The 26,940-nt window shown below is 50.1% G+C and overlaps 1 protein-coding gene across 4 annotated transcripts in view; it reads right to left on the reverse strand.

Moving 5' to 3' along the window:
• Positions 1 to 3,393: 3,393 nt before the first annotated feature.
• Ano10 (anoctamin 10) overlaps positions 3,394 to 26,940 on the reverse strand; it is a 113,116-nt gene continuing 89,569 nt past the window's right edge. For 3 of the 4 annotated variants that reach the window (XM_026778977.1, XM_013346641.2, XM_026778978.1), the window contains exon 13: positions 3,395 to 4,048. In XM_026778977.1, the coding sequence (XP_026634778.1) occupies positions 3,983 to 4,048 (66 nt within the window). In that variant the 3' untranslated portion in view covers positions 3,395 to 3,982. Of the gene's footprint in view, positions 4,049 to 26,940 lie in introns of all 4 variants that reach the window. The other variant, XM_026778979.1, reaches the window with a different exon arrangement.

Below are 26,940 nucleotides of genomic sequence, written 5' to 3' on the forward strand. Positions count from 1 at the left end.
TCATCCCGCATCCCATGAATGTGTGATGCTCTCGCTTGCCCTTTGTGGTGGCTCGAGTCTCTGACTCCACCGTCACCCTGACAGTTCCTTCAGGTTTCTATTTCTCTTGTTTTTCTTCTCTACTCAGAAATGTGAGATCCTTTTAAACTAAACCACGGGGATGGAGAAATGACACTGTGGTTAGGAGCACTGACTGCTCTTGCAGACGACTGGGTTCCTAGCACCCGGTACACGGTGGTTCTCAACCATCAGTGATTCCAATTCTAGAGGACCCAACATCCCCTTCTGGCCTCCTTGGATAAGACACCCACATGGTGTGAAGAAACACATGTAGGCAAATACTTCGTACACATAAAAATAAATCTTTAAACCGTGATGTTTTAGGAAGTGCTTAATTTTCAAGTATGGGGATTTCCCATGACAGGCCCTGCTGAATTTTCTAGCTGGATTCTGTCTTTTCATCAGAATGCCATCTCTTCAGTCTTTGAAAATGTAGAAGACTTGGTAAATGTTCTGTGAGCACCTTTGGGTGTCCTGCACCTCAGTTGGTTCTCCGCCCCATCCTTCCCTGTCCTCCATCAGCTCACCTGTTCCACGTTGCCCCCTTACCCGAGGACATGGCTGGCCTGGCAGAGGCTCCAGATGGTTGGGTCCCCTTCTCCTCAGACCACCCTTGAGTGGAGCATGGAGTCCCCCAGGGCCCATGCCATCAGGTCACTGGTGGAAACACTGCACTAGGCATGGTCCTCAGAGGCTGCAGGGTTTGTAAACTCCAGGCCTGTCTGGCCTTCATCCTGTGATCTTTAGCCTTTTCCCTGATACTTGTTTCCTGCTGGAAGGAGGCAGGCAGGAGCTGCAGGCCTTTGCTGGGAAGGAGATCTGTGAGGTGAGGGGCTATGGGCAAGGCACCATCCTGGTAGCTGGCAAAGGGCGGGTCTCTCAAGGTCTGTGTACCCGCTTCCTTGCCCATCGAATGGAGCCAGTGTAAGGGAAGTGTGTGTGGGGGGGGGGAGGCTGGATTTCTACTTTGAAGCCTGGCTGGGTTTCTTTCGAAGTTTGTTCTGAGATACTTAGCTGCTAGGAGGGGTTAATAGTGTGCCATAGACAGACAGATACAAACGGAAAAGGGGGTGGGGGACACCCCACCTGACACCCTTCCCGCCCTAGAGCCGCCTGGGGCTGCCAGCACAGGTATCGTCTGCCTTGGAGCCACCACAGGGTGCTCTGGCGTGCATTGGAACGCCCACTGGAGCTCCAGGGAAGGGTGTGAGGGCGGTGCCCGGGGTGTCTGTGGCTCAGAACTAGAGCTGGCCATGCACCTCAGGCTATGAAGTTTGACTGTGAGTGAGTGGGCCTAGGGCCAACCCCATTGCCCTCCAGTTCTGACCAGTGGGACTTGGTGGCAGTTGTATCTTGCACTGGAGGGAGGAACCAGCCCTCCAAATCTTCCTATGGCAAAGTGAGGCCCAGGCTCAACAGCCTCTGGGACGTAGGTTAGGTCTCCCTGAGCCTGGAACCCTGGATACAGCCCTGGCCGCTTCTGGAAGCTGCTGGTACAAGGACTTGAACACTGGGTAGCTGCCCCTGGAGCGCCTTTTTCCTGGAGAGGGCTGCACCCAGGCTCGGCTCCATGTCATGCTTTATGTCTGTCTTGCTGGGAAGCCTTCCAGCAGGGCCTGTGGGACCAGGCTTGTGTGAGAGACTGGGCTGACACTTGGCTCCCTCGGGCCTGGGGCTCTTGAAGCCAAGGTTCTTTTCCCACGATTGGCCTATGCAGTGTGCCTCCCAGTGACCTTTGTGGAAGCCTCTGGATGGTGAGGAGAAGACCAGGTGTGGTGTCCAAAGGCTCCTCTCATTTCCCAGGGTGGAGCTTCCCCTTTTCCTCCTTGGGCCTCAACCACCCCGCTCTGAGGAAAATGGTTTGAATTCTATTCCGGCCTTTATAGGCCCATCCCTGGTAGGCACCACTGCCCTGGGCACTGACTCACGGTACTCCTTAGCCCGCCAGGCGGGGGCCGACATCACGTCGTCTGAGCAGTTGAGAAGAGCTGGAGTCCCACAGCTCTTGGTAATCAGGATGGTCAAGAAACTGGAAGCAGAGGGTGACCACCCAAGGGCTCCTCAGCAGCCAGGGAGAATGGCAGATGGGATGGTTTCTCCTCGGGGTGAGTCATCATGAGGACTTAGGGTGGCAGGTGGAGTGGGGCAGGCTCACAGGGCAATGTCATGGCTCGTCTGAGGGCTGAGTGACACCAGCAATGAATAGGCTGGTGGATCAGTGACCAGGACATTAGCGGGGAATGGGGAATGAGGTGAAGTGGGTGAGGGGTCAAGAGGATGTGGCCCGGCGGAGTGGGGTGTGGCCTGGTGGGGTGGAGTGGGGCGTGGCCTGGTGGGGCGGGAAGGGGCGGGGCAGGGTGGGACAGCACCTTCCCAGACAAAGACACCAGGATGGGGAACAGCTAGAGGGTCACCCACACCTTCTTTCATTCAAACCACAGTGTCTTGAACGGCTGTTGTGTACAACAGACCACCCATGTGCTCAGTCCTGGGGACACTTACAGCATGGCCAGTCTGTCAGACCAACACCTGCTGTGCTCCTAAATCCATCTTCTCCGTGGTCACAGGCTCCTGTTCTCCCTGGTGTCAAGCAAGTGGGAACACAGGAACATCGGTCGTGAGCACAGGGAAGCCTGGCCAGGTTCGCACAGCCCCTGGCAGAGGGGAATCCACCAGCAAAGGCGGCAGCTGGGGCCGCATGTGGGCAGAGGAGTCACTGGTTCACAACCAGCCTGTTCCTGTGACTGATCCCCTGGTTCAGGCTCTGTCGGGGACCAGGAGCCAGGGCCAGGGACTCAATTTGAATTCTTTCCTTTCCCAGCATGTGCAAGAGCCCAGAATGGACTAAGGGGAAGACCTTGGGGTCCCAGGGCTTAGGTCTTCTTTGGTGCCTGCCATTTTCTGGCTGTTTAAAATGTGAGCCTCATCTAGGAACCCCACAAAACTCACCGCAGTACCATGACCTGAAGTGTCTCTGCTTCCAAGATTAGACAAAAACCGGAGTAGGGCTCCTAAAAACAAGTGATCCTGAGCCAGCTGCCACCTCTTCTCTGGTAAAGTGGGGCACGCAGGTGCAGCCCCCTGAACTGTGTAGAGCAGGCTATCCCAGCTCTTGCCAACACCTGAGCTGTGTGGAGCAGGCTATCCCAGCTCTTGCTGGGGAAGAGCTCACGGGTCAGCAAGGGCATCAGAGCCCACTCTTGGAGACCTTGCTTCCCAGGTGGGCTGTCACACTCGAGTCAGTGAACGCTGTAGGCTCAGCTGGGATGGCCGACATCACCCCTGGCCCGAACACCACTCTGCTGCAGGTCCCGGCCCACACCGGGCTTCCCTCGGGTGTCAGCAGCAGCAGCGTCCCTAGAAAACCTGGGCCTGGCTGGGAGCTTTGAGGCTTCTCTTGGCTCCTAGGAACCCCACGGCACCACCTAGCTCTGGAGGCAGCTGAAGCATCTGCAGAGTCTGAGGAAGGAGGAGTCGGGTGAGGGCCGCCTTTAATAGCTCAGAGTCAGTCAACACACTGCCATAGAGAACCAAGAGGAGCTCAGGTGGGGGGGACCCCTCAGCATGGATCCTGAGAATAGGTATAGTAGGCACAGACCCTAAGCCACCACCCCACCGTGGGCCCTGTGAATGCCGTGTGGAAAGCTGGGGACTCCATAGGGATGGAGCTCAAGGGCAGCCAAGGCCCTGGAGCAAAGTGAGGCCCTGGGAGGGTCCAGATGAGAGGACACCAGGGAGCCACCAAGGGTCCCAGCCTCTTCTCCCACAGAACCAGTTCTTGCAGGGCCAGGGTGCCCGCGGTGTCTGTCACTTCACACAGCCCAGCAACTGGCCCAAGTTCAGGTGGTACCCCGCCCTGTGCAGGTGTGATGCAGGTGTTCCTCAGGACAGGCTGGGGACAGGACGGGCAGTGCTCTGGGGCTCAGGTAGCTTCCCTTCTGTCTTCCTGGGACTCCTCCTTCAGGTTTTCCGCCACCAGTTTCATTTGCTGTTGAGAGAACACAGGGCACCAGGTGAACCATGGAGATCCAAGTGGTGGCACCGACGGGGCAGAGGTCCTGTCCTGCAGAGGCCCAGCAGAGGAGTGAACTCCAGGAAGGAGGTGCCCCTCGGCCACTGCCCACGGCTTGCTTCCTGCATTCCTCACCAGGCTGGAGGGATTGACTGGTATAGGCAGAATGCTCCCGTGAGCCCGGATACTGGGGACCTCAGAAAAGACAGGACAGAAAAGTGAGGCCAGGTTTTTACCCTGTCCTTATGAGCTGAGAGACTCCAGGTTCCAGGCAGGTCCAGCACCTTTCTCAGGTCCTGTGTCCACAGCCACAGGGCTGCCTTGCACAGCACCCACAGCTTCCCTGGGGACACCTCCTCCTGCAGCATGGGAGAGCATGGCCTCCTCGGCTCTGTCCACTTGCTGGTCAGTGAGCACACACTGAAATGTGGCTCAAAGCAGAGGATGCTGGTGACAGCCTTGGCCCACCATGTGCCAGGCTGTGCCCTGGGCCTTCGGGTTGACATGCACAGGCAGAAGTGCCCTCCCAAGGCCCCAGATCTATGGAGCTTGCTTCTCTGAGGGCTACTGCCCCTTGTAGCCTGGTCTGTCTCCTTCCACATGATCCAGAGATGGCTCTGGAGGCTCCCTCGCCCTGTGCTCCTCCACCCAGGGACAGAGCAGCTTTAGGTGGGGAGGCAGGTAGTGCAGGGCATGTGTTTCCTGCAAGAGCCTGGGCACTGGGTAGACACAGGCCATCCCTGCCCAGGGCCCCACATTTACGGAGTGTCCCCAGCAGAGTGACACAGCTGGTTTGAGTTAGTCCACAAACCTGCAGAAACAGGCCACAACATTTTGTGCCCCTTCTGGTCTGTCACCTCTTCCATTACCAGCACTCACCTTCTCTCAGCCCAGCACACCTATCGGCCATGGACCAGCCCGACAGCCCGGGTTCACATGGCCCTGCCAGCCCTAATCACGGAGATGGACACTACAGCCAGAGTCCACCATGACCTCACCGGGACCCCGCCAGCTGGTGTCAGTGAATAACCACCAACATTTAAAATGTCTCTGTGACCGAAAGAATAAACGGACAAGCGGAGGCATCCATTTCCTGGTTGACAAGTAACCACAAGAAATGGAAAATTGTGTTAGAGTCAAGTGGTGTTGAATCTGAGCAGGCCCTGGCATTTCAGACAGGGAGAGAACGAGGAAGGCTCCAAGGCTCCTGTGAGGTACAAGTTGTTCCTCCTGGATCTGAGGCTACACCGGAGGCCTCATGGTGCAGCTGATTGGACAGACAGTAGCAGAACACCCGGGAGGGAGTCCACAGCTCTCCCAGAAGGAGCGCCTGGCCTGTGGGGATTCAACCCAAGGCAAATGGGATTTCCTCCTTGAATGACCACCCCCTAAGTGACTGTTGTCCCATTTGACCTTGTAATTGCTGTACCTGTGGGGTTATCCCCCAGGGACCACAGTCACTCTCTCAGGCCCAGGGTCGGCTCAGATTCAACAGGCTGAGTTCTACAGGCTGCCTGGCTCAGTACTGCTCTAGGGACCAGAGGGGTCTGAGGCCTCAGAGCCACGCTGTTCTGCTGGGGCAGAGTATGAGGGTGGCCTGGTGTCACAGGCAGTGTGGCCTTTATTTGCCGTAGAGCAATGGATCCCAGTGACTTAGCCAGCTGAGCCGTGTCAGCCTGTGCCTCCCTCTGTGGCTGGACCTTCAGGATTAGGTCACCCTCACTGGAGATTCCTGACTGAGTCAGGCCCTAGCTGAAGGGCATCTCTAGGTCATTCTTCAGCTCTTCAGTTTCTCTGTGTGGGGAGGATGGGAGTAAAGTCGCCCCTTTAGACATCAGCTGGACTCTGAGGACCCTGAAATTAGAACCTGCATAGACATCAGGCAGCACAATAGAGCTGACCTTTCCCTATGAAGTATCGGCAGAGTGAAGAAACAATGGATTTGTTTTAACTTGTGACTCATCAAACACTCACAACCCAAATGGTCCTCTGCCTAAGCTGAGCTGTGTAGCTGGGTGTCCCCCTCCCCGCACCGTGAGGAACTACAGGAAGATCCCCCAGATCTGGGATGACTACAGCAGACCCTGCTCATCTCAGCCCCTCTGGCCTCCTGTACTCAGACTCTTCCCTAGCTAAGCCTACACTAAAACTTCAGGACCCTCTGTTAGAAGTGCTTGAAAGTTTGCTTCCCGTCAGATAGTGCCAGGCTTAAAATCTCTCTGCACCTGAACCCTGGGCCCAACAATCTCACTCGGAAGGAGCCTGAGCAACCCTTGGCTGTGGCTACATGGAGCTGGGCATCTGGTCTCCGGGACCTGGGCGAACAGCGGACAATGTAGGAGGTTCCTGAGGTGGCTTCCCTAGTTGAGCTGTGACATCTGGCTCCCCTTCAAGGCTTCCCAGGAGCAAGGACGGTGGCCTGGGATAGCATGATTCCAGTTCACACTCACTCAATGCTCACCTCAATCCTGGTCTGTTGTAGCTGTCAAAATGGCAGCTAGTCAGTATTCTAGATTAGACATCACACACCCACCCTGGGGGCAGGGTGACAGGGTGCCTGCCGCTGAGGTGCTGACCTTCTCGCACCTGGAGCACAGCCCAGAGCTGGGAGCTGGCGGACCGAAGAGGAGGTGAGCAGTGTGCCATGGAACAATCGCCCTGCTGGTCCTTCATGTGGCTACCAGTGGCAACCCTTTCTCCACTAGCTGCTGATAAGTTTGCTTCTCTGATCCGCCCATTTCCCGCTTCCTAGAGACCAATGCTTCCCCTGGAGGAGGACCAGGGTGGCAACTGGGGAATTCACATGATCTCAGGGGACAGTTTTTACACTGAGAGTGGCAAACCCTGTAAAACAGGCATCCTGTTTATAATGCTCTCTTAAGCAAACCGTTCAAGAGTGTATCTTCACAACTTAAATTCTGGTATCGTTTCAAAGGCTGCCGACATAGTGTGAGGAGCCCCACCCTCCGCACGTGGATGTGCCTGCCAGCCTCGTGCCCCATTCATTGCATCCTGAACCCACTAAGTGAGTCACCACCGTGGCTACACCCACTAAATGGGTTGGTGTAGAATCTGAAAACCAAGACTTCTATATTCACAAGGAAGTGTTCGCTTAGTGACTCCTAACAGTGGAATAATAACTCCTACAGTATTACACTTTCCACACTGCAGGGATTCAGAAGGTGAACAACAAAACAGAACAAATGTGAAGCCAGGTGTGGCGCAGCCGTGGACCAGCACCAGGGAAACCGAGGCAAAGGGTGGAGCGTTCAAGGCCAGCCTGTACTACACAGCATGACCCTGCCCCCAAAACAACCAAAAAAAGAAAAACCCCACACCAAACTAAACAAACAAGACACACAGACAGACACAGACAGACAGACACACACACTCACTCTCTCCCTCTTCTCTCTCTCTCTCTCTCTCTCTCTCTCTCTCCAGACCAATATCCCTGAAGTCACCCTGCAGAAGAAGGACCCAGGAAGACTGGGAGCTGCTACACTAGTTCCCGTGGTGAACTGGCTGGAACAAACAGGATCCCCTGAGGACTGGTCCCCACAGCTAGGTTTTAGGACATGGGTCATACGTCCCTCATGATTCTCATGACCTGGCCCTGGGGTTCAAGGCTTTGCAAAGCCTCCTCTCCTGCAGTGTGAGCCAGACCAAGCCACTTATTTTTAACCTAAAAAAAGTGAGATACGCACAGTGGGTCCTGAGACACTGGGCTGTGTCCTAAGTCCCTTGCTGCCCTCCTGCCTGTTCTTACCAGACAAATGCACAGATACTTCCGTCCACTTGGGGTGTTTTCTTCTTTCTAGGTCCAAAAGCCTATTCAGATCACCTACTGACCTTATTAATTCAATGAAATGGCTCCCAATAAGGTAACTTGCCCTGCCAAGGCCACACTAGGAGGGACCTGAAACCTGCCTTCCACCAGCCCCCTGAAGCAAAGCACAGCTCCAGTTGAGGGGATACTGTCCCAAAGCAGGACCCCCAAACCAAAGCAGGTTTGGCCCACATGGTAAGAAAGGTTTTCAATATTTTGCCGTATGTCCCAGATTTGGTGACAGCAGCTCCCGCCGTCTGTACTCGGCCTTCTGAGACCACTGACCCCTCCTCTCCTAACTCTGTGAGGTAGGTGCCATTATTGTTTCTCTGCTTTAGAGGGACAGTGTTTGGCCTCAGTCTCAGAGAAAGCCCACCTCTCCTGAATGCCTTGGTGGAGAAACTCTGGTCTGGAACTCACCAGCCATCCAAGTGGAGAAAGGCAGGTCTGGGACTCACCCGCCATGTCAGGCATGCTCCACAGCCTGAGGCCTCACTGTGGCCTGGGAGTCTGACACGTGGCAGGGTGTGGACTTCACCTAGACCCTGAATCAGAATCTCCATTTTAACAAGAGTCTCAGAGTCTTTAGGCCGACCATCCAAAGGGCACTAAGAAGTCCTATGTATACCCTGCCAGGATCCCCGAGTCCCTCAGTGTGGAGTCTGGAGCCCAGCAGAGAGGAATGAGGCTGAGGGCCTGGCCCTTTGGCTCAGCAGCAACCTGGAGCCTGGAGAAGAAGCCTGTGGTGGTGGTGGCCTGAGACAGCAGATCTCAGAGTCTGAGGCCAGCCTGGTCTACAGAGTGAGTTCCAGGACAGCCAGGGGTACAGAGAGATACCCTGACCAGGAAAACAAGAAGCAAGCAGACAGACAGGTGGAGGAGTGTGTCAGTGTCAGCGCAGCAGGGAGGGTCTCTAAGCAGGGAGTAGAAACAGGAAGCCACGGTCAATGTGGGCGATGGGGCCCCACACCTACCTCACTCAGGCTTCCTTCCCTTTCCTTCCTGTTTTCTTTCTCTGTCTTCCAAATTCTCTCCCTTCCTTTTTTTTACTTTTGTAACTGATGAAAAAAATTAAAATAAAATACAGTTTGTCAGTTTCCTCCTGGCTGACTTTAACTAGTTCTGGTCTGGCTACTCCTGGAGCCTGCCTGCACTCCAATGCCTCCAGTTTCCCGCTTTTCTTGTTGGATGTGCCCCACCATTCTGTATTCCGGTTCAGGTTTTCCCCACTGTGCGCACAACTTCCTCAGAACAAAGCTGCTGCTCCTGCTGTTTGCCCCCTAGTGGTAAGAGCCCACATTTTTCACTCCTTTCACACTGTCAGGGACCTTCCCCGTCAATGGGCCCTGGATGATGGTGCTGAGGATCTGCCGGGTTCCCTCTCCTCTGTCTTTGGAGATGGGCTGAGTGTATTCTGCCAGGAGCAGCAGAAGCCACTTGGAGACTGTGATGAAGCGAGCATGTCAAGGCCGTCTGGACGTGACAACAGAAAGAGCCTGCCGAGGCCTTGAATGGCACTGCTCAGCTGCTCTCCAACCCTGTGCAGGGCTGCTGTGTGCATTTGTTTCCAGTCAGGTTTGCCTAATGGTTTTGACTCTTTATATGGAAACCACCCAGAGTTATTCCAGGCTGTCAAAGCCCTAAAACCTCTCATTCTTCTGGAAATTACTGGGTACCCTCCCTACTGAGCCTGTGGGCACAGAATCCACAGAGTGGGAAGGCCTGTCTGGGCACTGTGCTGTTCCTGCCCACATGAGAACATGAAAGCCCCCAGTCCCACTGCCGGCTTTGCCAAGCCCGTCCTGGGGACTCCGAGGTGCTGTCTACTCAATGGTCTTGAGCCTGGTTTAGAAGCCTAAGCTGTGCTCTTTGCCGTCTGTTCAATGGAGCTGTTTTTCTCCGGGTCCCCTTTCCTGCAGGGTTAAGTACTTCTGGTCCTCACTACTGAGTGGGGTGCCCCCACCCAGATGAAGCCCAGCTCAGCACCCTCCCCTCCTACCCAGCCTTACCAGCAGGCTGAGTTCCCAGGGGCAGCAGCCAGGCACAAACTTTCTCCCACCCCATTTGTCAGAGCTGAGGTAGACTGGCAGAGGAGCTGTCAACTCTGGAAATCCCGCCAGGAGCCAGCTGCCCTCCCCTTTTGTCCCTGTCCCCAGACAGGCCTCAGTGGTCATGGCCAGGCTTCCTCCAGCAGCAGGGGTTGTGGTCCTCCTTTGTCCTCAGCCTTCCCTCACAGTAGTTCTGGGGTTTTCTCTTTCCCTGTGTAGAATTCTTCTTCCCTGGCCTCTTGATCCTCAGCCTCTACTGGATGTTTGTTTTCCTGGCTTCCTCTTTGAACTTTTTCCATCTTGCAAAGGAATTCATAATCTTCTCAAAACAGTGGCTGTACACCCCGCTGTACAAGATTGGCTAGAACTTAAGGGGAATGATAATCAACCAACCCCCGCATGTCCCTGCTGAAAGACCACATTTCCCAGCTTGCCCCGGACTACAGAAACTGTTCTCATTCCTATAAGGGGCTACACACAGAGAGACAGTCAGACAGACAGACAAACACACACACATTTCTTGACTTGCTCCACCAGAGTCTTCAGCACAATGTGGACTTTCCTCCTGTAGTCCTCACAGCAAGGGGCCAGCAGTCACTCACCCCTTAATGAGATCATTGTAGATTTGCCATCCATGTCCTTCATCGCTGGGTATCAGGCAGCGCGGTGATGCCCTGTTCTAAGATTTTGTCCTTTCTCTCAGCTGCATTTTATGATGTGTCCTTAAATTTACTAATTTTTTTTCTAGTCTAACATCTTGTCTGCCAATTATCCTATTTAATGTGTTTTCCGATCTGAGGCTTTACTCTTTAGACACCAGATGCACATGTTTAATCATCCATGTCTTATGTGACTGTTACAACACATGGACTATATATAGCTTAATGATTCTATCAGCATCTGTACTCACTGATTCTGTCGTCAGTTCAAACTGATGACTGGCTCTCCTCACCATTGTGTGTGCTTGTCTATATTCGTGGGAAGTTTTGTATTGTTCTGGGATGAAGTTAAAAGTTAAAACCATGTCTTTATGGTTTGTTGGGTGAGTCCACAGGAGGGCTCAGCTTGGAGTTATTCCCTACTAGTGGGGCAGGCTTTCCTGAGTGTCCTCCCATCTCCCCATGAATTCTGAGTTTTCTGTCTACTGCAGGAACACATTGTCCAACCCTGCACACCAGGCTTAGTGGTCTCAACTCTGATGGTTCTTTCCCTAATCAGTTTGCTCACATGCACATGTCCTACTAGACATGAAAAGGAGTCTTGGTGGACCTCCGGGACTGGTGTTCTACATACCCCACTCTTCCCTGGTTCTGTCTGTCCTGGGATCCCTTATGGCCTTTGCCTCCCTGACTCCTCCAGGTGGCAAATCTGTGTTCAGATAGATTAAGGGGAGGGGGTGATGTGGGATTCCCCTCTGTAGGCTGTGAATATGTTTTATTACCATTGGTTAATAAAGAAGCTGCTTTAAGCCTATGGCATTGAAGAATAGAGCAAGGCTGGAACTTCAAGCAGAGATAGAGAAGAAAAGAAGCCAGAGTCAAGGAGATGCCATGTAGCTGCTGAAGGAGAAAGAACCAGAACCTTATCAGTAAACCATGACCCTCATGGTAAAATAAAAAATAAATACAAATGTGTTAATTTAAGATGTAAGAGTTAGTTAATAAGAAGCCCGAGCTAATAGGCCAAGTAGCACTTTAATTAATACAGTTTCTATATGATTATTTTGGGTCTGGGTGGCCGGGAAATAAACAAACAGCCTCCATCTACAAATTGGCACCCAACGTGGAGCAGCTACATCCACATAAAACCTGAGAGAGCTTGGAAAAAATTTCTAGACACACACACACACACACACACACACACACACACACACACAGTTTAGCATAGCTTCGTGGTAGCCACATTATTTTTCAGATGGGCTCTGTTTGCTGGTGGCAAGCGGGGCATTGCATCTCCTTTAAGAGAGGTCTTCCTGACTCAGCATTGGCAGCCAAGGCTGCACAGCTTCTTTAGGGGAGGGCTTCCTGGCTCGTGCTAGTTGTGCAAACAGCTCTGGCTCTTTCAGAAGGTAGAGCACTTAAGGGGTCTGTGAGCAGTGTGCTACAAATTGCTTAATAGCAGGCCGGGTGCTGGTAGTGCACACCTTTAATCCCAGCACTCGGGGAGGTAGAGACAGGCAGACCTCTGTGAGTTCAAGGTTAGCCTGGTCTACAAGAGCTAATTCCAGGACAAGCGCCAAAGCTATAGTGAAACCCTGTCTCAGAAAAAAAAAAAAAAAACAAACTTGCTTAATGGTGACACTTTGGCTCTCAGAGGCAATGAACATGCCTCTGCCAGATTGGGCTGGGTGGAGCCAACAGGGAGAGTTGGTCCTAGCCATGCCTGCTTAGCATTAAAAAAAAGTCCCCCTGGTCAAAAAATAATTACAGATATGCACACAATAAAGAAAAATTCAGATAAAAAGACCTGTAAAGGGATCACAGTGTTACATAAATGTACGTAGGCTTGAGAGAGAGAGGAAAAGGAGTATAGACAGTTATAATATAGAGTACAGAGTCATAGATTAAAGGAGTAAAGATAATAAAACAAATATTAAACTTGTAGAAAAAGCAACAGAGTAAAAATATAAGCCACATAAAGATGGAAAATAGGCAGAGAGTCTGGATTATGTATATTATTGTGCTTCCTTTGAATTTTTTGACTGTGAAAGAGCTAAATACAGAGAGACATTTGATTCTGGAGGCTGCTAAGCTAAACCAGCGCACACACACACACACATATACATATACATATACATATACTTAAAAGGTATCTTGACTTCAAAATTTGGGTCTAAGAATACGTTGCTTTGAAAAGGAGGTTCTGCTTTTGTTTCCACAGAGGATGAGAACCTACGGATTCTTTCCAGACTATTGTGGTTTGATGGACCAAGACCCCCCACCCTCGCAAAAGGTCTTCATATACCTCCCAAAATACTTGACCCAACAAAAAGCAGGAAGCAGTTTGGAGAGAACTATGCCCAAATTCCCTAAATGATTGTTTATGAATGTTTGTTTACATTTAAAGGGGGATTTGCTATAGAGATGAGTACTTTGCATTGGTATGGATCTTGGTCTATTCATACAAATTTAAGGTCAATTTTGTTATATGTATATTTCTGATCTTGATTAAGGTATTGTGTTTGTACATCTCATTAAAAATGTAATCTATAATTAAGAAATACAGATTAACTGATTTTTGACAAAGAAGCAAAAACTATAAAATGAAAAAAGAAAGCATTTTTAACAAATGGTGCTGGCATAACTGGATATCAACATGTAGAAGAATGAAAATAAATCCATATCTATCACCATGCACAAAACTCAAGTCCAAATAAATCAAAGACCTCAACATAAAGCCAACCACACTGAACCTCAAAGAACAGGAAGTGGGAAGTACACTTGAACGCATTGGCACAGGAGACCATTTCCTAAATATAACCCCAGTAGCACAGACACTGAGAGAAACAATTAATAAATGGGACCTCCTGAAACTGAAAAGCTTCTGTAAAGCAAAGGAAACAATCAATAAGACAAAACAGCCTAGAGAGTGGGAAAAGATCTTCACCAATCCCACATCAGAAGTATGATCTCCAAAATATACAAAGAACTCAAGAAATTTGTCATCAAAAGAATAAATAATCCAATAAAAAATGGGGTACAGACCTAAACAGAAAACTCTCAACAGAGGAATCTAAAATGGCTGAAAGACACTTAAGGAAATGTTCAACAACCTTAGTCATCAGAGAAATGCAAACCAAAGCAACTCTGAGATTCTTACACCTGTAAAAATGGTCAAGATCAAAAACACTGATGACAACTTATGCTGGAGAGGTTGTGGGGTAAAGGGAACACTCCTGCATTGCTGGTGGGATTGCAAGATGATACATCCCCTTTGGATATCAGTATGGCGATTTCTCAGAAAATTAGGAAACAACCTTCCTCAAGACCTAGCAATACCACTTTTGGGTATATGCCCAAAGGATGCTCAATCATTCCACAATGACATGTGCTCAACTATGTTCATAGCAGCTTTGTTTGTTATAGCCAGAACCTGGAAACAACGTAAATTCCCCTGGACTGAAAAATGAATGAGGAAATGTGGTACATTTACACAATGGAGTACTACACAACAGAAAAAAATGACATCTTAAATTTTGCAGGCAAATGGATGAAGCTAGAAAACATCATATTGAGTGAAGTAACCCAGACCCAGAAAGACAATTATCATAAGTGGCTCTTAAACATAAAGCAAAGAAAACCAGCCTACAACTCACAGTCCCAGAGAACCTAGACAACAATGAAAACCCTAAGAGAGACATACATGGATCTAATATACATGGGAAGTTGAAAAAGACAAGATCTCCTGAGTAAATTGGGAGCATGGGAACTATGGGAGCAGATTGAAAGGGATGAGAGAGGAAGGGACGGGAGCAGAGAAAAATGTATATCTCAATAAAAATCAATTAAAAAGAAATACAGGTTAATAAATAGTCATTTATAATGGTCAAGCTTGTAGTCATGTTAGTTAGGTTTTCTAGATGTACATAGATATATTTCAGATGGGTAGTTATTCTTCCAGCCTTTCAAAGACTAACAGAATATGGCATTTAAAATGTTTAAGAACTTAGGACTTTTCATGACAATAAGACACGTCTGCTCCTGGCAGCACCAATCTACTTCAAGAGGATGATGGGCATCAAAGAGGCTTTCCTTATGGAGTTTGTTAGCCATTGGCAAGAAACTGCTCTTGCTTGGACTGGGTATGCTATATGAACTGGACATGCAAGACCCACAGAAAAATGACTGCTGAACTTCCCTAAAGGTGAGACAGTCCTTCAGGGTTCCTGCTTCATGAAAGAGTCTGTCAGAAATTCTGCAGGACACCGAAGAAAGTGACTGACAAACTGCCAAAATAGACGGAACTGTCTTCAAAATTTCCTGCTTCATGGAAAAGTTTGCTGGATACTATGAGTCTGTAGGCTGAAGATGGATGCCCCAATGTTACAGAAGAACTTTGGGTGACTGTCCAGGCAGCAAGATATCTCTGCCATTTCTAGAGTTTTGGAAATTGCTTACAATGCACTTCCTGTTTACTTAGGTAACATTATATTCTTCTGGAGTCTTTGATGGAATTGAAGAAAGATAGTTATAATTATAAAAGATAGATTAGATATAAAACTTTAGATTCACAAAGCTAAGATAGATGATAGAGTATTTTCCTTGGTTTGCCAAATATAAATGGAATAAATATAATAACTATAATTTTTGCTTTATAACTATTTTGCTGTATGTAATCTTGCTATGTTAAAGTTAAAACCTTTCTTTTTGTCTAGACAGAAAAGGAGAGGTGATGTGGGATTCGCCTCTGTGGTGTGGAAGGTCCATCTGTCTATGTGTTGCTTTTATTGGTTAATGAATAAATCTGTTTTGGCCAGTGGCTTAGCAGAAATAGAGGTAGGTGGGAAAACTAAACTGGATTAGTTTATGCTGGGAGAAGGAAGGTGGAGTCAGGAGATGCTGTATAGCTGCCAGATGTGAGCTGCCAGCTGGAACCTTGCTGGTAGGTAGGCCACGAGCCTCATGGTAAATTAATATAAAATAATAGAAATGGGTTAATTTAATATGTAAGAGCTTGCTGGGAATATGCTATAGTGATCGGCCAAGTAGTGATTTAATTAATACAGTTTCTGTGTGGTTATTTCAGGAGTCTGGGCAGGGGAAACAAACAAGCAACCTCCTCACAACACCTCTGTATGCTGTGAATATGGGGTTTTTTTTGGGGGGGGGACTGTGGGGAGGCTTCGAGACAGGGTTTCTCTGTAGCTTTGGAGCTTGTCCTGGAACTAGCTCTTGTAGACCAGGCTGGCCTTGAACTCACAGAAATCCGCCTGTCTCCGCCTCTGGTTCCTGAGTACTGGGATTAAAGGTGTGCACCACTACCACCCAATCGTTTTCAACATTCTTAATGAATTTATATTTTTATACGTTTTCCCTTTTAAAACAGAATGTTTTATAGAGGAGGATCCTCCTTCCCCTGCCCAGAAGTAGCAGAGGATATTCTGAAGAACACAGGCCTAACAGAGGGGAGAGTTGGGGTGGTACTAGGCCAGACCACAGCCAGGGCTGCTGATGCTGCAGAGAGCTGAGTCACATCCGGCTTGCCCAGAGGCTCTTCTCTCCATAGCCACCCTTCATGGTGCCTCAACCTGTTTGCTTGAGTCTTGGACAGAAAGTGAACCTGGTATGCATCTGTAACACCAAGCCTGTTGCTAGTATAAGAGTGTAAAAGCCAGACTGAGACTGTTTGCTCCTTTCAGGTGTCAGGCTCTCTTCCATGGCTCTTTCCCCCATTTTCTTTCTTGGTTTGATTTTTGAGGCAGGGTCTTAGTGTATAACCAGGCTGGCCTCATAGTTGTGATTCCCCTGCCTCGGGCTTCTGCGTGTTGAACCCTGCATTGCCACGCCCCATCCTACACATTTGATGCAAACACATCAAATAGTGAAGCAAACACCAGCTCCAAAATTTCTTGCAGTTTTAAATAAATGTGGACTTTTAAAAAATGGCTAAGATCTGTCCCATAGTTTTACTGCAAACTGATCTAACATGCTCTAACTTTGAACAAAGCCCAGCTCCCATGCATTGCCTGGATCTTCTGGCAAGCTGTCTAGGTTTTCAGGATTCCGCTGCTCCCACCTCAACAAATATTGCCACTCGGTGAACTCTGAACACCAGAGGCACAGGCTCTCATGGGGTGTTGGGGGGGCGGGGGTCCTAGGGAAACAGACTGACATACTTATTTAGGAGGTTACGTGAGTCCCCACAATCCACAGGAAGGCAGAGTGGTGATTTACCATCCTCCACCCAGGAAGTTCACAGGAGGGCAGAGAGGTGAAGTGTTGATGGTCACCTCCACACAGGAAGTTCACAGGGCTGAATGCCAGTGTCCCCCCATTCAAGTTGGAACCAGACAGCACTGTGGCACACAAAAAGGTGGGGTTTGGGGGAAGTGGCTGAGCTATCAGGAGTTGGAACTTCATGAAAGGGATTAGTATTCTCATAAAACAGACTGAATAGGTTGGGAACACCGCTAAGTGCCAGTGGTAGAGGGCCTCCCAAGCACGTGTGAGGGTCAAAGTCCTGAATTCACAGCAATACACAAATGGGGGGCGGGGGGGGGTAAGACACAGACACACACACAGACACACACGCACACACGCGCACACGTGCACACACACCTGAGCAAGCCCCCTCTGCCCTCTCCTATGTGAGCTTGCAGCAGCAAGGCTCTGTCTTTGAAGCAGTAAGCAAGGCCTCTCCAGATACAGAGCCCAGCAGAGCCTCAACCTTGGGTTTTCTGGTCTGTAGAACTACAAGCATTTGCCGTGTATCGCTCATGAATAATTCAGACTAAGGCATTTTGTCATAGCCCCGAAGGGGCAGAGGCAGTGTCCACTGGCTTTCCAGGAACTCACTGCGTGGTGACGTCATGGACTCCCAGCTCTCCCTCAGTTCACAAGGAACTGGCAAATTATTCCTTAGCATGTTTTCATGTCTAGGCTTTTGTTCAAAGCTAGAATTTTAGCCTAAAACATATGGTTCTCACCGCCTGATTACTGACAAATCCATGTGACACTGGATTCTCAACAGCCACCTGCCAGGGGGAACTGCCTACTTCTTCGGAACCGGAAAAAACAATTTTCTTTTACCTGCATCAAGCAGCACAGTAGTTAAGGTGGAATATCTAATTGAAGGTGTGATGTGAAAAAGGACAGGAAAATACAATGAAACCATAAACCAGAGCTGGCTCCACTGTCAGCTCCCCAGCTCAGTCCAGCTCTGCCCTCAGCAGCCTGAGGACACAGGGTCCCCTTGGGGACCATGAAACAGAGCCCCCTAACTGTGCAGACTAAGAGTCTAAGGAGGAACCAGAGTGAAGAGAAGCCATGTTTATCAGGAGCAAGGGATGATGGGATGGGGGAAGAAGGGGAACAAAGGGATAGGGGGGAGGGAGAGAGGAAAAGAAGGAGGGAGGGAAGGAGGGAGGGAGGGAGGGAGGATGGGTTTTAAGTGGAACGCACTGTTGAGTTCAGCGATGAGAGAGGCATGGTGGGCAGTTTGTGTTTTTCAGGTCCTTGGTGAATTTTTCTTTAAGCACTGGCTCCACAGTCAATTTTCATTTCCTCAGCTTTGTTAAAGATCCAGGCTCTCCCGGCTGAATTCTGGAATGAGGAGCTTTTCCTTCCTATCTACCCCCAATTCCCTCTTCCGTTTCCCCACCTTTCCTTCCTCCTCCTCCCCCTCATCTTTTTAGACAGGCACTCACTCTTCAGCCTGGACTGGAATGGAACTATGTAGTCCAAGCTAGCCTGGAACTTTTTTTTTTTTGGTTTTTCGAGACAGGGTTTCTCTGTAGCTTTGGTTCCTGTCCTGGAACTAGCTCTTGTAGACCAGGCTGGTCTCGAACTCACAGAGATCCGCCTGCCTCTGCCTCCCGAGTGCTGGGATTAAAGGTGTGTGCCACCACCGCCCCGGTTTAGCCTGGAACTTAAAGCCATCCTCCTGCCTCTGCCTCACCATCAGGATAAACACAGGCTAATCTCCACATGCTTCTATGACAAGCATGAACACATTCAGAATTGCAGAAATGCAGCTCTTGGTCCCTAGGACAAACCCATCTTCCTGGAAACCTCATGCCACCTTCCCATGGCTCCTGGGCGCCTGGGTGGCATGGGGCTCTCTGTCCCCAGGCAGAGTCTTGAGGACTGTGTGGTCCATACTGACTCAGCGCACAGGACACAGCCACCACATATCAAAAGCCAGAACATGCAGGCACTTTCATTCCCCATACCCAACACGCTTGCAAACAGTGAAGTCAGCTAAAGCTAACTGGTTTAAACAGTCGCCATGTATTCGGAGGCTGTGTAAAACGCTGGCGACCTCAGCTTCCCTGAGGTGAAGGGGAGTCACACTGCTACACTGACAGTAGCAAGGAGAACTGCTCTGTGCACAGCTGTGCATTGGCAGGCTTGCACAGTCTGGAAACCTCCTATCACCCCCACTGGCCTGGAAAGTCAATGCTAACCCATCACAACCTTCCCAACTCTGTCCCCACCTCTGGGAACATGGCACCTGTAGGGATGGCGCTGGCTTCTCCCAGGCTGACCGCCTGTGACCACCTCTGGGTCACCCCACCCACAATGCATATGTCGAGTCTAGTCCTGGCGATTCTGCAGTGATCACCTGGGTAAACCAAGGCTATCTGACCTGCTGAGTTTACATGTCTCTCCCACACTGTAACCGTGGCCCAGTCCTTGGAGTCACAAGCTCAAGAACACTCCCAGAATCCCTTGCCCAAGGATGCTGCCCAAGAAAGCAGGTCCTTTCCCCCTAGCAGACTGACTCTGACTTTCAGTGCAGGCCTGGAATCTCTCTGGAGAACAGGACTGGGCTGTGGAAGCAATAGTTACTCTCCTTTGGGGGAGGGTCACCTCACCAGGTCAAGGGGGATGATGCCCTCCCCCGCAGATGCCTGCATGCCTCACTTCTCATCATAGCTGGAGGGTTCTTTGAGGAAAGAAACCACACACATGAACTTTCCATTCTTGTCTGCACTTGTCAAGAGCGTGGCCGAGACTCCCAAACCGAACTGTGAAGAGGGAAGGGGCTGCCCTCAAGGCACCTGGGTGCTCACCTGCTCCTCTCTCCACTCCCTGCTGCTTTCTCTCAACCCTGGAGGCACATTTCCTTTGTGACCCTACAGCACAGCAGCACTTAAAGTGAATTAGGCCAGGAGAGGCTGTGTCCACCTCGACCTAGCTACATCCTCAAGTCAGAGGTCAGCATGAACAGCTTAGCAAGATCCTGTCTCAGAGTGAAGAGGCTCCGTGTAGCAGTGCCATCCCCGGTACCACAGGTCCATGCAAATGTATGTATGCACATATACCTACACACGCATGCAGGTACACATGAGCGCACATACATTCACTGCACTCACATATGAACCCACGTGCACACACTCATGTAAACACACATGAGCACACATATCATTGTCATTCATAGAGGAAGGATGCTTTCTTTTGAGAACAGTCATTCCAATCGATGGGCTGAACCCAACAGGAGGATCAACCTTCCCCTTGCCTGCTATTACCGGGAGAAAAGCCCGCACGTGCACATTAACATACAAGTACGTAAATGACAAACTTTTGTGTAGTGCATACTTGGAAAAAGTCAACACATTAGTTCCATTTCCTCACATCCCCTTTCCACCAAAAAGCAACCTAGATTTAATCTGTCTCTAATCAAAACAGTCTTTATCACATGTGAGAACAGACACGGTAGGAGCTGCCTCTTAGACACGCGGCAGTTCATTTTCTCTTGTGCTGTCAGGAAACCCAGACTGGCAAATTAAAAATAAGCCTGTTTGTCTCTGCCAAAAAGTTCCCTGCAGGAGCTAGGGCAGGCAGACTCTAGACTCACTTTTCAAACAATACAACAGGCACAGTCTCTCCTACCCCTGCTGGGAGGCAAGACCAGCTTTATAGCCAGCACCTTCCAGGCAGAACTGCCCTGAGGGCTCTAAACCAGAGCCTGCAAGAAAGCAGGACAAAAAAAAAAAAAAATCACCTCACAGAGGACCAGGAAGGACGATTTTTTTTCTTACTCTGAGAACAGGGAAACAACATTGTGGAGAATTCCCAAGGGAGGAGAATGGGCTACTGTAGCTAAGCACATGAAATGGTCTGGTCTCCTGATGGTTGCTCTCCAGGGTTCCCTAGGAGGTCTCATTCACAATTTCACGCCCACTGTAAATGGTATTACCAAGCACACCTGCTCTAGGAAACTTGTCACCGTGAAACAACCTGAATCTTACTTCACAGTCATCCTGGAAACCATAGGATCAGAAAGAATGACACCTATCCAGTCTCCTCGTCTAACAAGGGCCCCAGATCTGAATACAGACTCACGGGCCACTCATGGGCCAGGTCAGGGAGGTGGATATCACAACAGAACAGAAGACGGATTGCTTCAAACACCTGTTCTGTGTGCCTGACAGGTGGAATGTCGTTTGCCCTAAGTTCTATCTCAAACCTAGGGCAAATGGCTGATTGAGTTGCCCAATAACATGCCAAAGCAGGTTCTCTCTCTGCCCCTCAGTCTCTACCAGTTATAGAGCCCTCCTGGCTGGCATACCCCAACCCCCTAAACTTTTCTGGGGGCCTGGCTGTTCTTCCCCCAGCTGCCTGTGTCTATGTAATTGCAGCCATTTTGGTTACCTGGCCCTTTTTGGTCTACCTTTTACCCCCTTGACCAGTCTCTTGGCCCAGGCTGCCCCTCTTGGTTCTCGGCTCCTCTACCCTCTCTCCTCCTCACATGGTCCAGCTCAGTCTCTGGACTCCCCCAGATTCCCCTGCCTCTGGCTATGCTCTCTCTTTTATCTACAATAAACCTTCTTTTCCGCCACGCCTAGAAGCAGTCATGTCATGCTGTGGGATGATGCTCTTGTACCCTGTAAAGATGTCACTTGTCTAATAAAATGCTGATTGGCCAGTATCCAGGTAGGAAGTGTAGGAGGGGCGACCAGGCTAGGAGAATTCTGGGAAGTGGAAAGACTCAGTCTGCAGTCGTCAACCAATGCTGAGGAAGCAAGATGAGAACACCTCACTGATCAAAGGTACCAAACCATGTGGCTAACCCAGACAAGAATTATGGGTTAAGTTGTAAGAGCTAGTTAATAATAAGCCTGAGCTAATAAGCCAACCAGTTTGTAATTAATACAAGCCTCTATGTGTTTTGTTGGCTGCGGACTGAGCAGAACAGAAATTTCCATCTACAATGTCATTCCTTTTTTATGGATTTTTTTCAATTTACTATAAAGCTAGTTATTATACCTGCAATCCCAGTACTCAGAAGGCTGATGTAGGAAGGGTAAATTCAAGGCCAGCCTGGGCTACAGAGTGAGAGCCTGTCTCTGGTGCAGGTCTGTGGGGATGGAGATGAACCGCTAGAGCACTGCCAGAGGAGAAAGTGACTGGACTGTGCGCCATTGTGTTCCAGCAGTGAGCAGGTCCCCACCTCTTGGCTCTGACTAACCTAGTGCAAGCATAGAGAGGCAGGGACAGGCTCAAGAGGACTCAAGAGCAGCCCTAGCATTTAAAGACAAAGGCCTCCACTGGATAGAAGTTGGGGGTCTAAGGTGGCAGAGAGCGGTGGAGGAAATGCAGTCAACAGTTGTCCCAACTCTAGACTTCACGGAGTAAGAATACATTTCTGTCTGTTTGCCCACTTCCAAGATGGTCCTCAGTGGTCAGTGCCTCTTGGTATTTATGCCTCAGAGGGATGCCTGTCCACTGTGTGTTTCTGTGATCTATGCATCCAAAACACTACAGCAATGATGGTATGCCTTTATGTAATCTTTTGAGTATTATGAAGGGAGAGGGAGCTATGAGAATACAGGCCTCAGAGTCACAGGCCTGGGGTGGGGTGCTTGATTTCAGACAAACCTTTCTGTCTTAATTACAAAGAGAAAAAAACTTCCGTGTGCCCATTGTCCAGCTTCATCAACAGCTAACTTATGGCTGAACTTGGGTCATGGATCACCCAGAGCCCCTATTTTTCTGGATTACTGGTGCCTAACAAATCACTCCAAAATTCAGTGGCTTAATAAATCAAAATCTTAGAGTTAAGGTGGATTGAAGATGTGGACGCAGCTGGGGAGCGTTGGTCGGAGCCTCTGAGGAGTCTGAGTGGACTCAGACAGCAGCCATCCAAGCTGGCACGAGGCTGAGGGGCAACTATAACTGGACAATCGGTATGCAAACTGTGACAGAGGCTACAGGGTCCACAAGTCTGGGACTATTCAGTATCTGGTTTCTTTGCAGAGAAAATGCTGCCAACTTCTGGTGCAGAGATTCTGAGATGCTCAGGGGCTGTTGGTAGCAGGCTGTGTTCCTTGTCACATGGGTCTCTCCGGTGGCTAACTGAGTGTCATGGCAGCTATCACTTCCCAAGAGCAAGTGATTCAGGAAGCAGAAAACAAGAGGCCTTTGTTTTAATAACCCTGCCTCTGAAGAGACATGCAATCATTGCTGCAGTTCTGAACACACAGATCCACAGGGACATGGGACCTCCACAGAAGTATAAACACTGGGGGGCATAGAATGCTGGGACTACCTCAGAAGCTCACAAGCATAGCCAGAGACACATTCTTACTCTGTAAAGTCAGGGCTGAGTCATGGTAATTTCAACAGAGCTTTTCTGCTCTACTCACTTACCAATCATACAGTGCAGATACCGTCTGATCTACCTCATGTTTAAGCGTTGGTCCTCACGCATGGTTATCCCTCAGTGTCAGTGAGGGTTTGTTTCATGGACACCAGAGTCCAGCACAAATGATCAGCACCTGACCCACACATCCTCCCCAGACAGCCACCAGCGCCTAATACAATGAGAACACCATGGAAACAGCTGTGCAGTACGGCTTCAGGAACAATGACGAGGGAAACTTTGAACCCACAGACACAGAGGGCTGACTGAGTGAGTATCTTTGGGAATGAATTTTAATTACCCGTACTTTCATTTTGCATTACAATATTGTCATTTATGTTTTTAGAACCATTATTAGTGTGATCATTTCCCCTTAATTAGGTGGTATTTCAAATAATTACTGAATTTGAGCATTCCCTGTGTTCTGCCTTCCACTCTTGGGAGAGAGAAATGAACAAATGTGCGGTTCCTAAAGGCTCCTCCAGACCCCACGGTCCCTAGTTGATCACAACCTCTGTCACCATCTCTGGTCATAACATCCAGTCATATCTCCGAGACCCCAGGCAGTGTGAATCAGTATAGCTTATTCTATGTTAAAGGACATCCAATCTTAGCAATTAGAAGTTTAAAAATATGTTTTTCTCAGGGTGTGTTGAGCCCATCTGTAACCCCAGCCCTTGGCAGGCTGATGCAGCCTAGACTGCGGTTAGCTGGGGGCAGCCTGGACTACGGTGAGTTAGGGAGCAGTCTGGACTACGGTGAGGTGGGGGGCAGTCTGGACTATGGTGAGGTGGGGGCAGCCTGGACTACGGTGAGCTGGGGGCAGCCTGGACTACGGTGAGTTGGGGGGCAGCATGGACTACGGTGAGTTGGGGGGCAGTCTGGACTACGGTGAGGTGGGGGGCAGACTGGACTACGGTGAGTTGGAGGGCAGCCTGGGCTGCACACTGAGACTCCTTCTCCAAACAACAACCAAATGCGTGTCCTATGCAGGTAGAGCGGTCAACAGTGGCTATTATATCCTCTATGCAGACATAATGAGCGGAGGGTAATTCAGAAGTCCAGGACTAGCATTTGGGAGTTTAAAGAAGCATCCAGGCTGGCTCTGGCCCCGCCGGTGCTCACTTCATGCTAACCCTCAAGGGTTGGAGAGCTGGTGTCCGGGGTGATCCCTTCCTACCATGCTTCAAGCCCGACAGTCACAGGCAAATCATCTCTGAGCGATGCTCACCAACAGTAAATCTTTTTCTTGAACAGCTTCCTTCTTACCATAGTAAAACAGATGCAGCAAAGCTTTTCACCTTGGCCACATGTCTTATATCTGGTGGGAAAACTAAGATATACATATTTTAACCTTTATTCGGAAAACGCTGACACAGGCTGCTCCCTGGGAAAGACAAACAGTCCTAAGGCTCTTAGGAGCTGTGGCCATATTTGAAGGCATGCTTGCCCTTTGCAGACTTCTCTGGTGAGAGTGGAAAATACAGAGGCAAAGGGGTCAGAGCAGGGCATGGGCTGTTCCAGAGCCAGAAATTGCTAGTTTTCAGTACAAGGACTTTAGAACTCCACCTGGCTTAATCTGGGGGCTGTACTGAAGACCTTCCGAGCTTCCCCATTACTGGTGGGTCGGAGGATCTGAGCTGTACCAAGCCAGCACTGGGGCTCTTCTGTGGGGCTCATGTGAGCCCTCAGAGCACATTCTTTCCCCGTGATCCCAGAAAAGCAAATGACTTGTTTCCGTTTTTGCCTGTGTCTATTTTAAGACTCTCGCTTTGTCCAAGGACATCATTTGTCATTTATTTCATACACTGGCTTCTGAACTATGTGCGAGTCAACAAATCTGAGATGTTTATCAAGAGGCTACTGGATGCCAGGCCGTGTCCTGTAGGTATTAACACGGCCTGGCCCTGAGGATGTCACAGCTCTCAGAGGAGCCGAAGTGGTTCATATCCCACAGCAGCAGGAGATGGAGACCCCGAGACTAGACCCTAGGTGATCCAGCGGTCCACAGCAGCAGGAGATGGGGACCCAGAGACTAGACCCTAGGTGATCCAGCGGTCCACAGCAGCAGGAGATGGGGACCCAGAGACTAGACCCTAGGTGATCCAGCGGTCCACACCCCACAGCTGCAGGAAATGGAGACCCTGAGACTAGACCCTAGGTGATCCAGCGGTCCACACCCCACAGCGGCAGGAAATGAAGACCCTGAGACTAGACCCTAGGTGAGAGAGGAGTGGCAGCGGAGGAAGTGAACCTGTACCCTGAGTCAGTATCCACTAGAGCATCCCTTCCTCCTCCCCTCTCCCTCCTATCCTAAACACAGGGAAGTCAGAGGAGGACACCAGGCGCCCTGCTCTATCACTCCCCTACCTTATTGCCCTGAGACAGCATTCCCAGCCCCCAACCCCCCCCCCCACTGAACAAGGAGTTAGGGTGGCAGCCAGCTAGCCTTGGTAATCCTCCTGTCTCTGAAGCCCGCAGTGCTGGGATACAAGCCTGACATGGCCACACCTGGCCTTTTGTTCCTGTGGGTGCTTGGATTTGGACACAGGCTGTGTTTCCATAGCAAGTACCTGCTGAGCCACCTCTCCTGTCTGGTGAGACCGAGGCAGGAGGATCAAGGTTGATTCATCAGCTAGGACAAACTTGGAAGAATCACCTGCAAATGGCTAACAGATCCCACTCTGGTGACCGCTGTGAAGTCACTGGTGTGCAAAGGTGTACAACTCATTTTCCCCAGTATACACCACCTGCCAACACCTAGAATTTCCCCCAACTGTGGAGGCCATGGATACAGGTGGGGCTGCTCCCAAGGCACAGCCCTATCTGCCTCTCCACTGGCTAGTTTGTGTTGATCTGATACAAACTACAGCAGCTGGGAAGAGGGAGCCTCACCTGAGAAAATGCCCCCCCCACCACCACACTTGGCCTGTGGACAAAGCTGTGGTGCATTTTATTGGTTGATGACTACTGTGGGAGGGTCTAGCTCCATGTGGGTGGGGCCACCTCTGGGTTGGTTCTGGTGCTGAAGGAAAGCAGGCAGGGCCAGTCATTAGAGCAAATTAGTGAGCAATGTCCTCCATGACCTCGGCATCAGTGACCCGAGTGTTCTATACTGAAACACACACTCTCCTCCCAAACTGTTCTATCACAGCGACAGAAATGCCGCCGGAAGTGGCTGCAGCCGTCACTTCCCTCCAGAGCTCCTTGCTCTAAGAGCTCACACAGGAGGAGGCCCTTGTCCCCACTGGGCAGCCCCACGCTCCTCTCACCACACTGCCTCACTACATCCTCACCAAGACATTACGGCCTGTGTGGTGGGCACCATCTCCCCTGGCCCTAGGGGAACAACGAGAAGACAACCATAGCACAGGTAGGTTGAGCCACTTGCCCAACAGCCTCACAGGGCTGTGGGATGAGCTGTGTGACCCAGGAAGAGAGGGATAAACCTGCTCAAAAAGGGCCTGGACTCCCTGCTGGATGTGGATCTGCCTTTGGGCTCTGCACCCTGGGATCGGCACCCTGAGTTCCCTGCTCTCACAACTGCCATTTCTTCATTCAGATCAAAACAAAAAATTTTCAGTTAAGAAACTTGAGCTTTTAGAAGTCTTAGACTTCCAGAATGATGTGGCAGGCAGTGTGATCTCCACACACCGCTCCAAACATGCCATTCTGATCCAGGTGTGTGA

The sequence above is a fragment of the Microtus ochrogaster genome, chromosome 5 (genome assembly GCF_000317375.1).
Source record: "Microtus ochrogaster isolate Prairie Vole_2 chromosome 5, MicOch1.0, whole genome shotgun sequence".
Lineage (NCBI taxonomy): Eukaryota > Metazoa > Chordata > Mammalia > Rodentia > Cricetidae > Microtus > Microtus ochrogaster.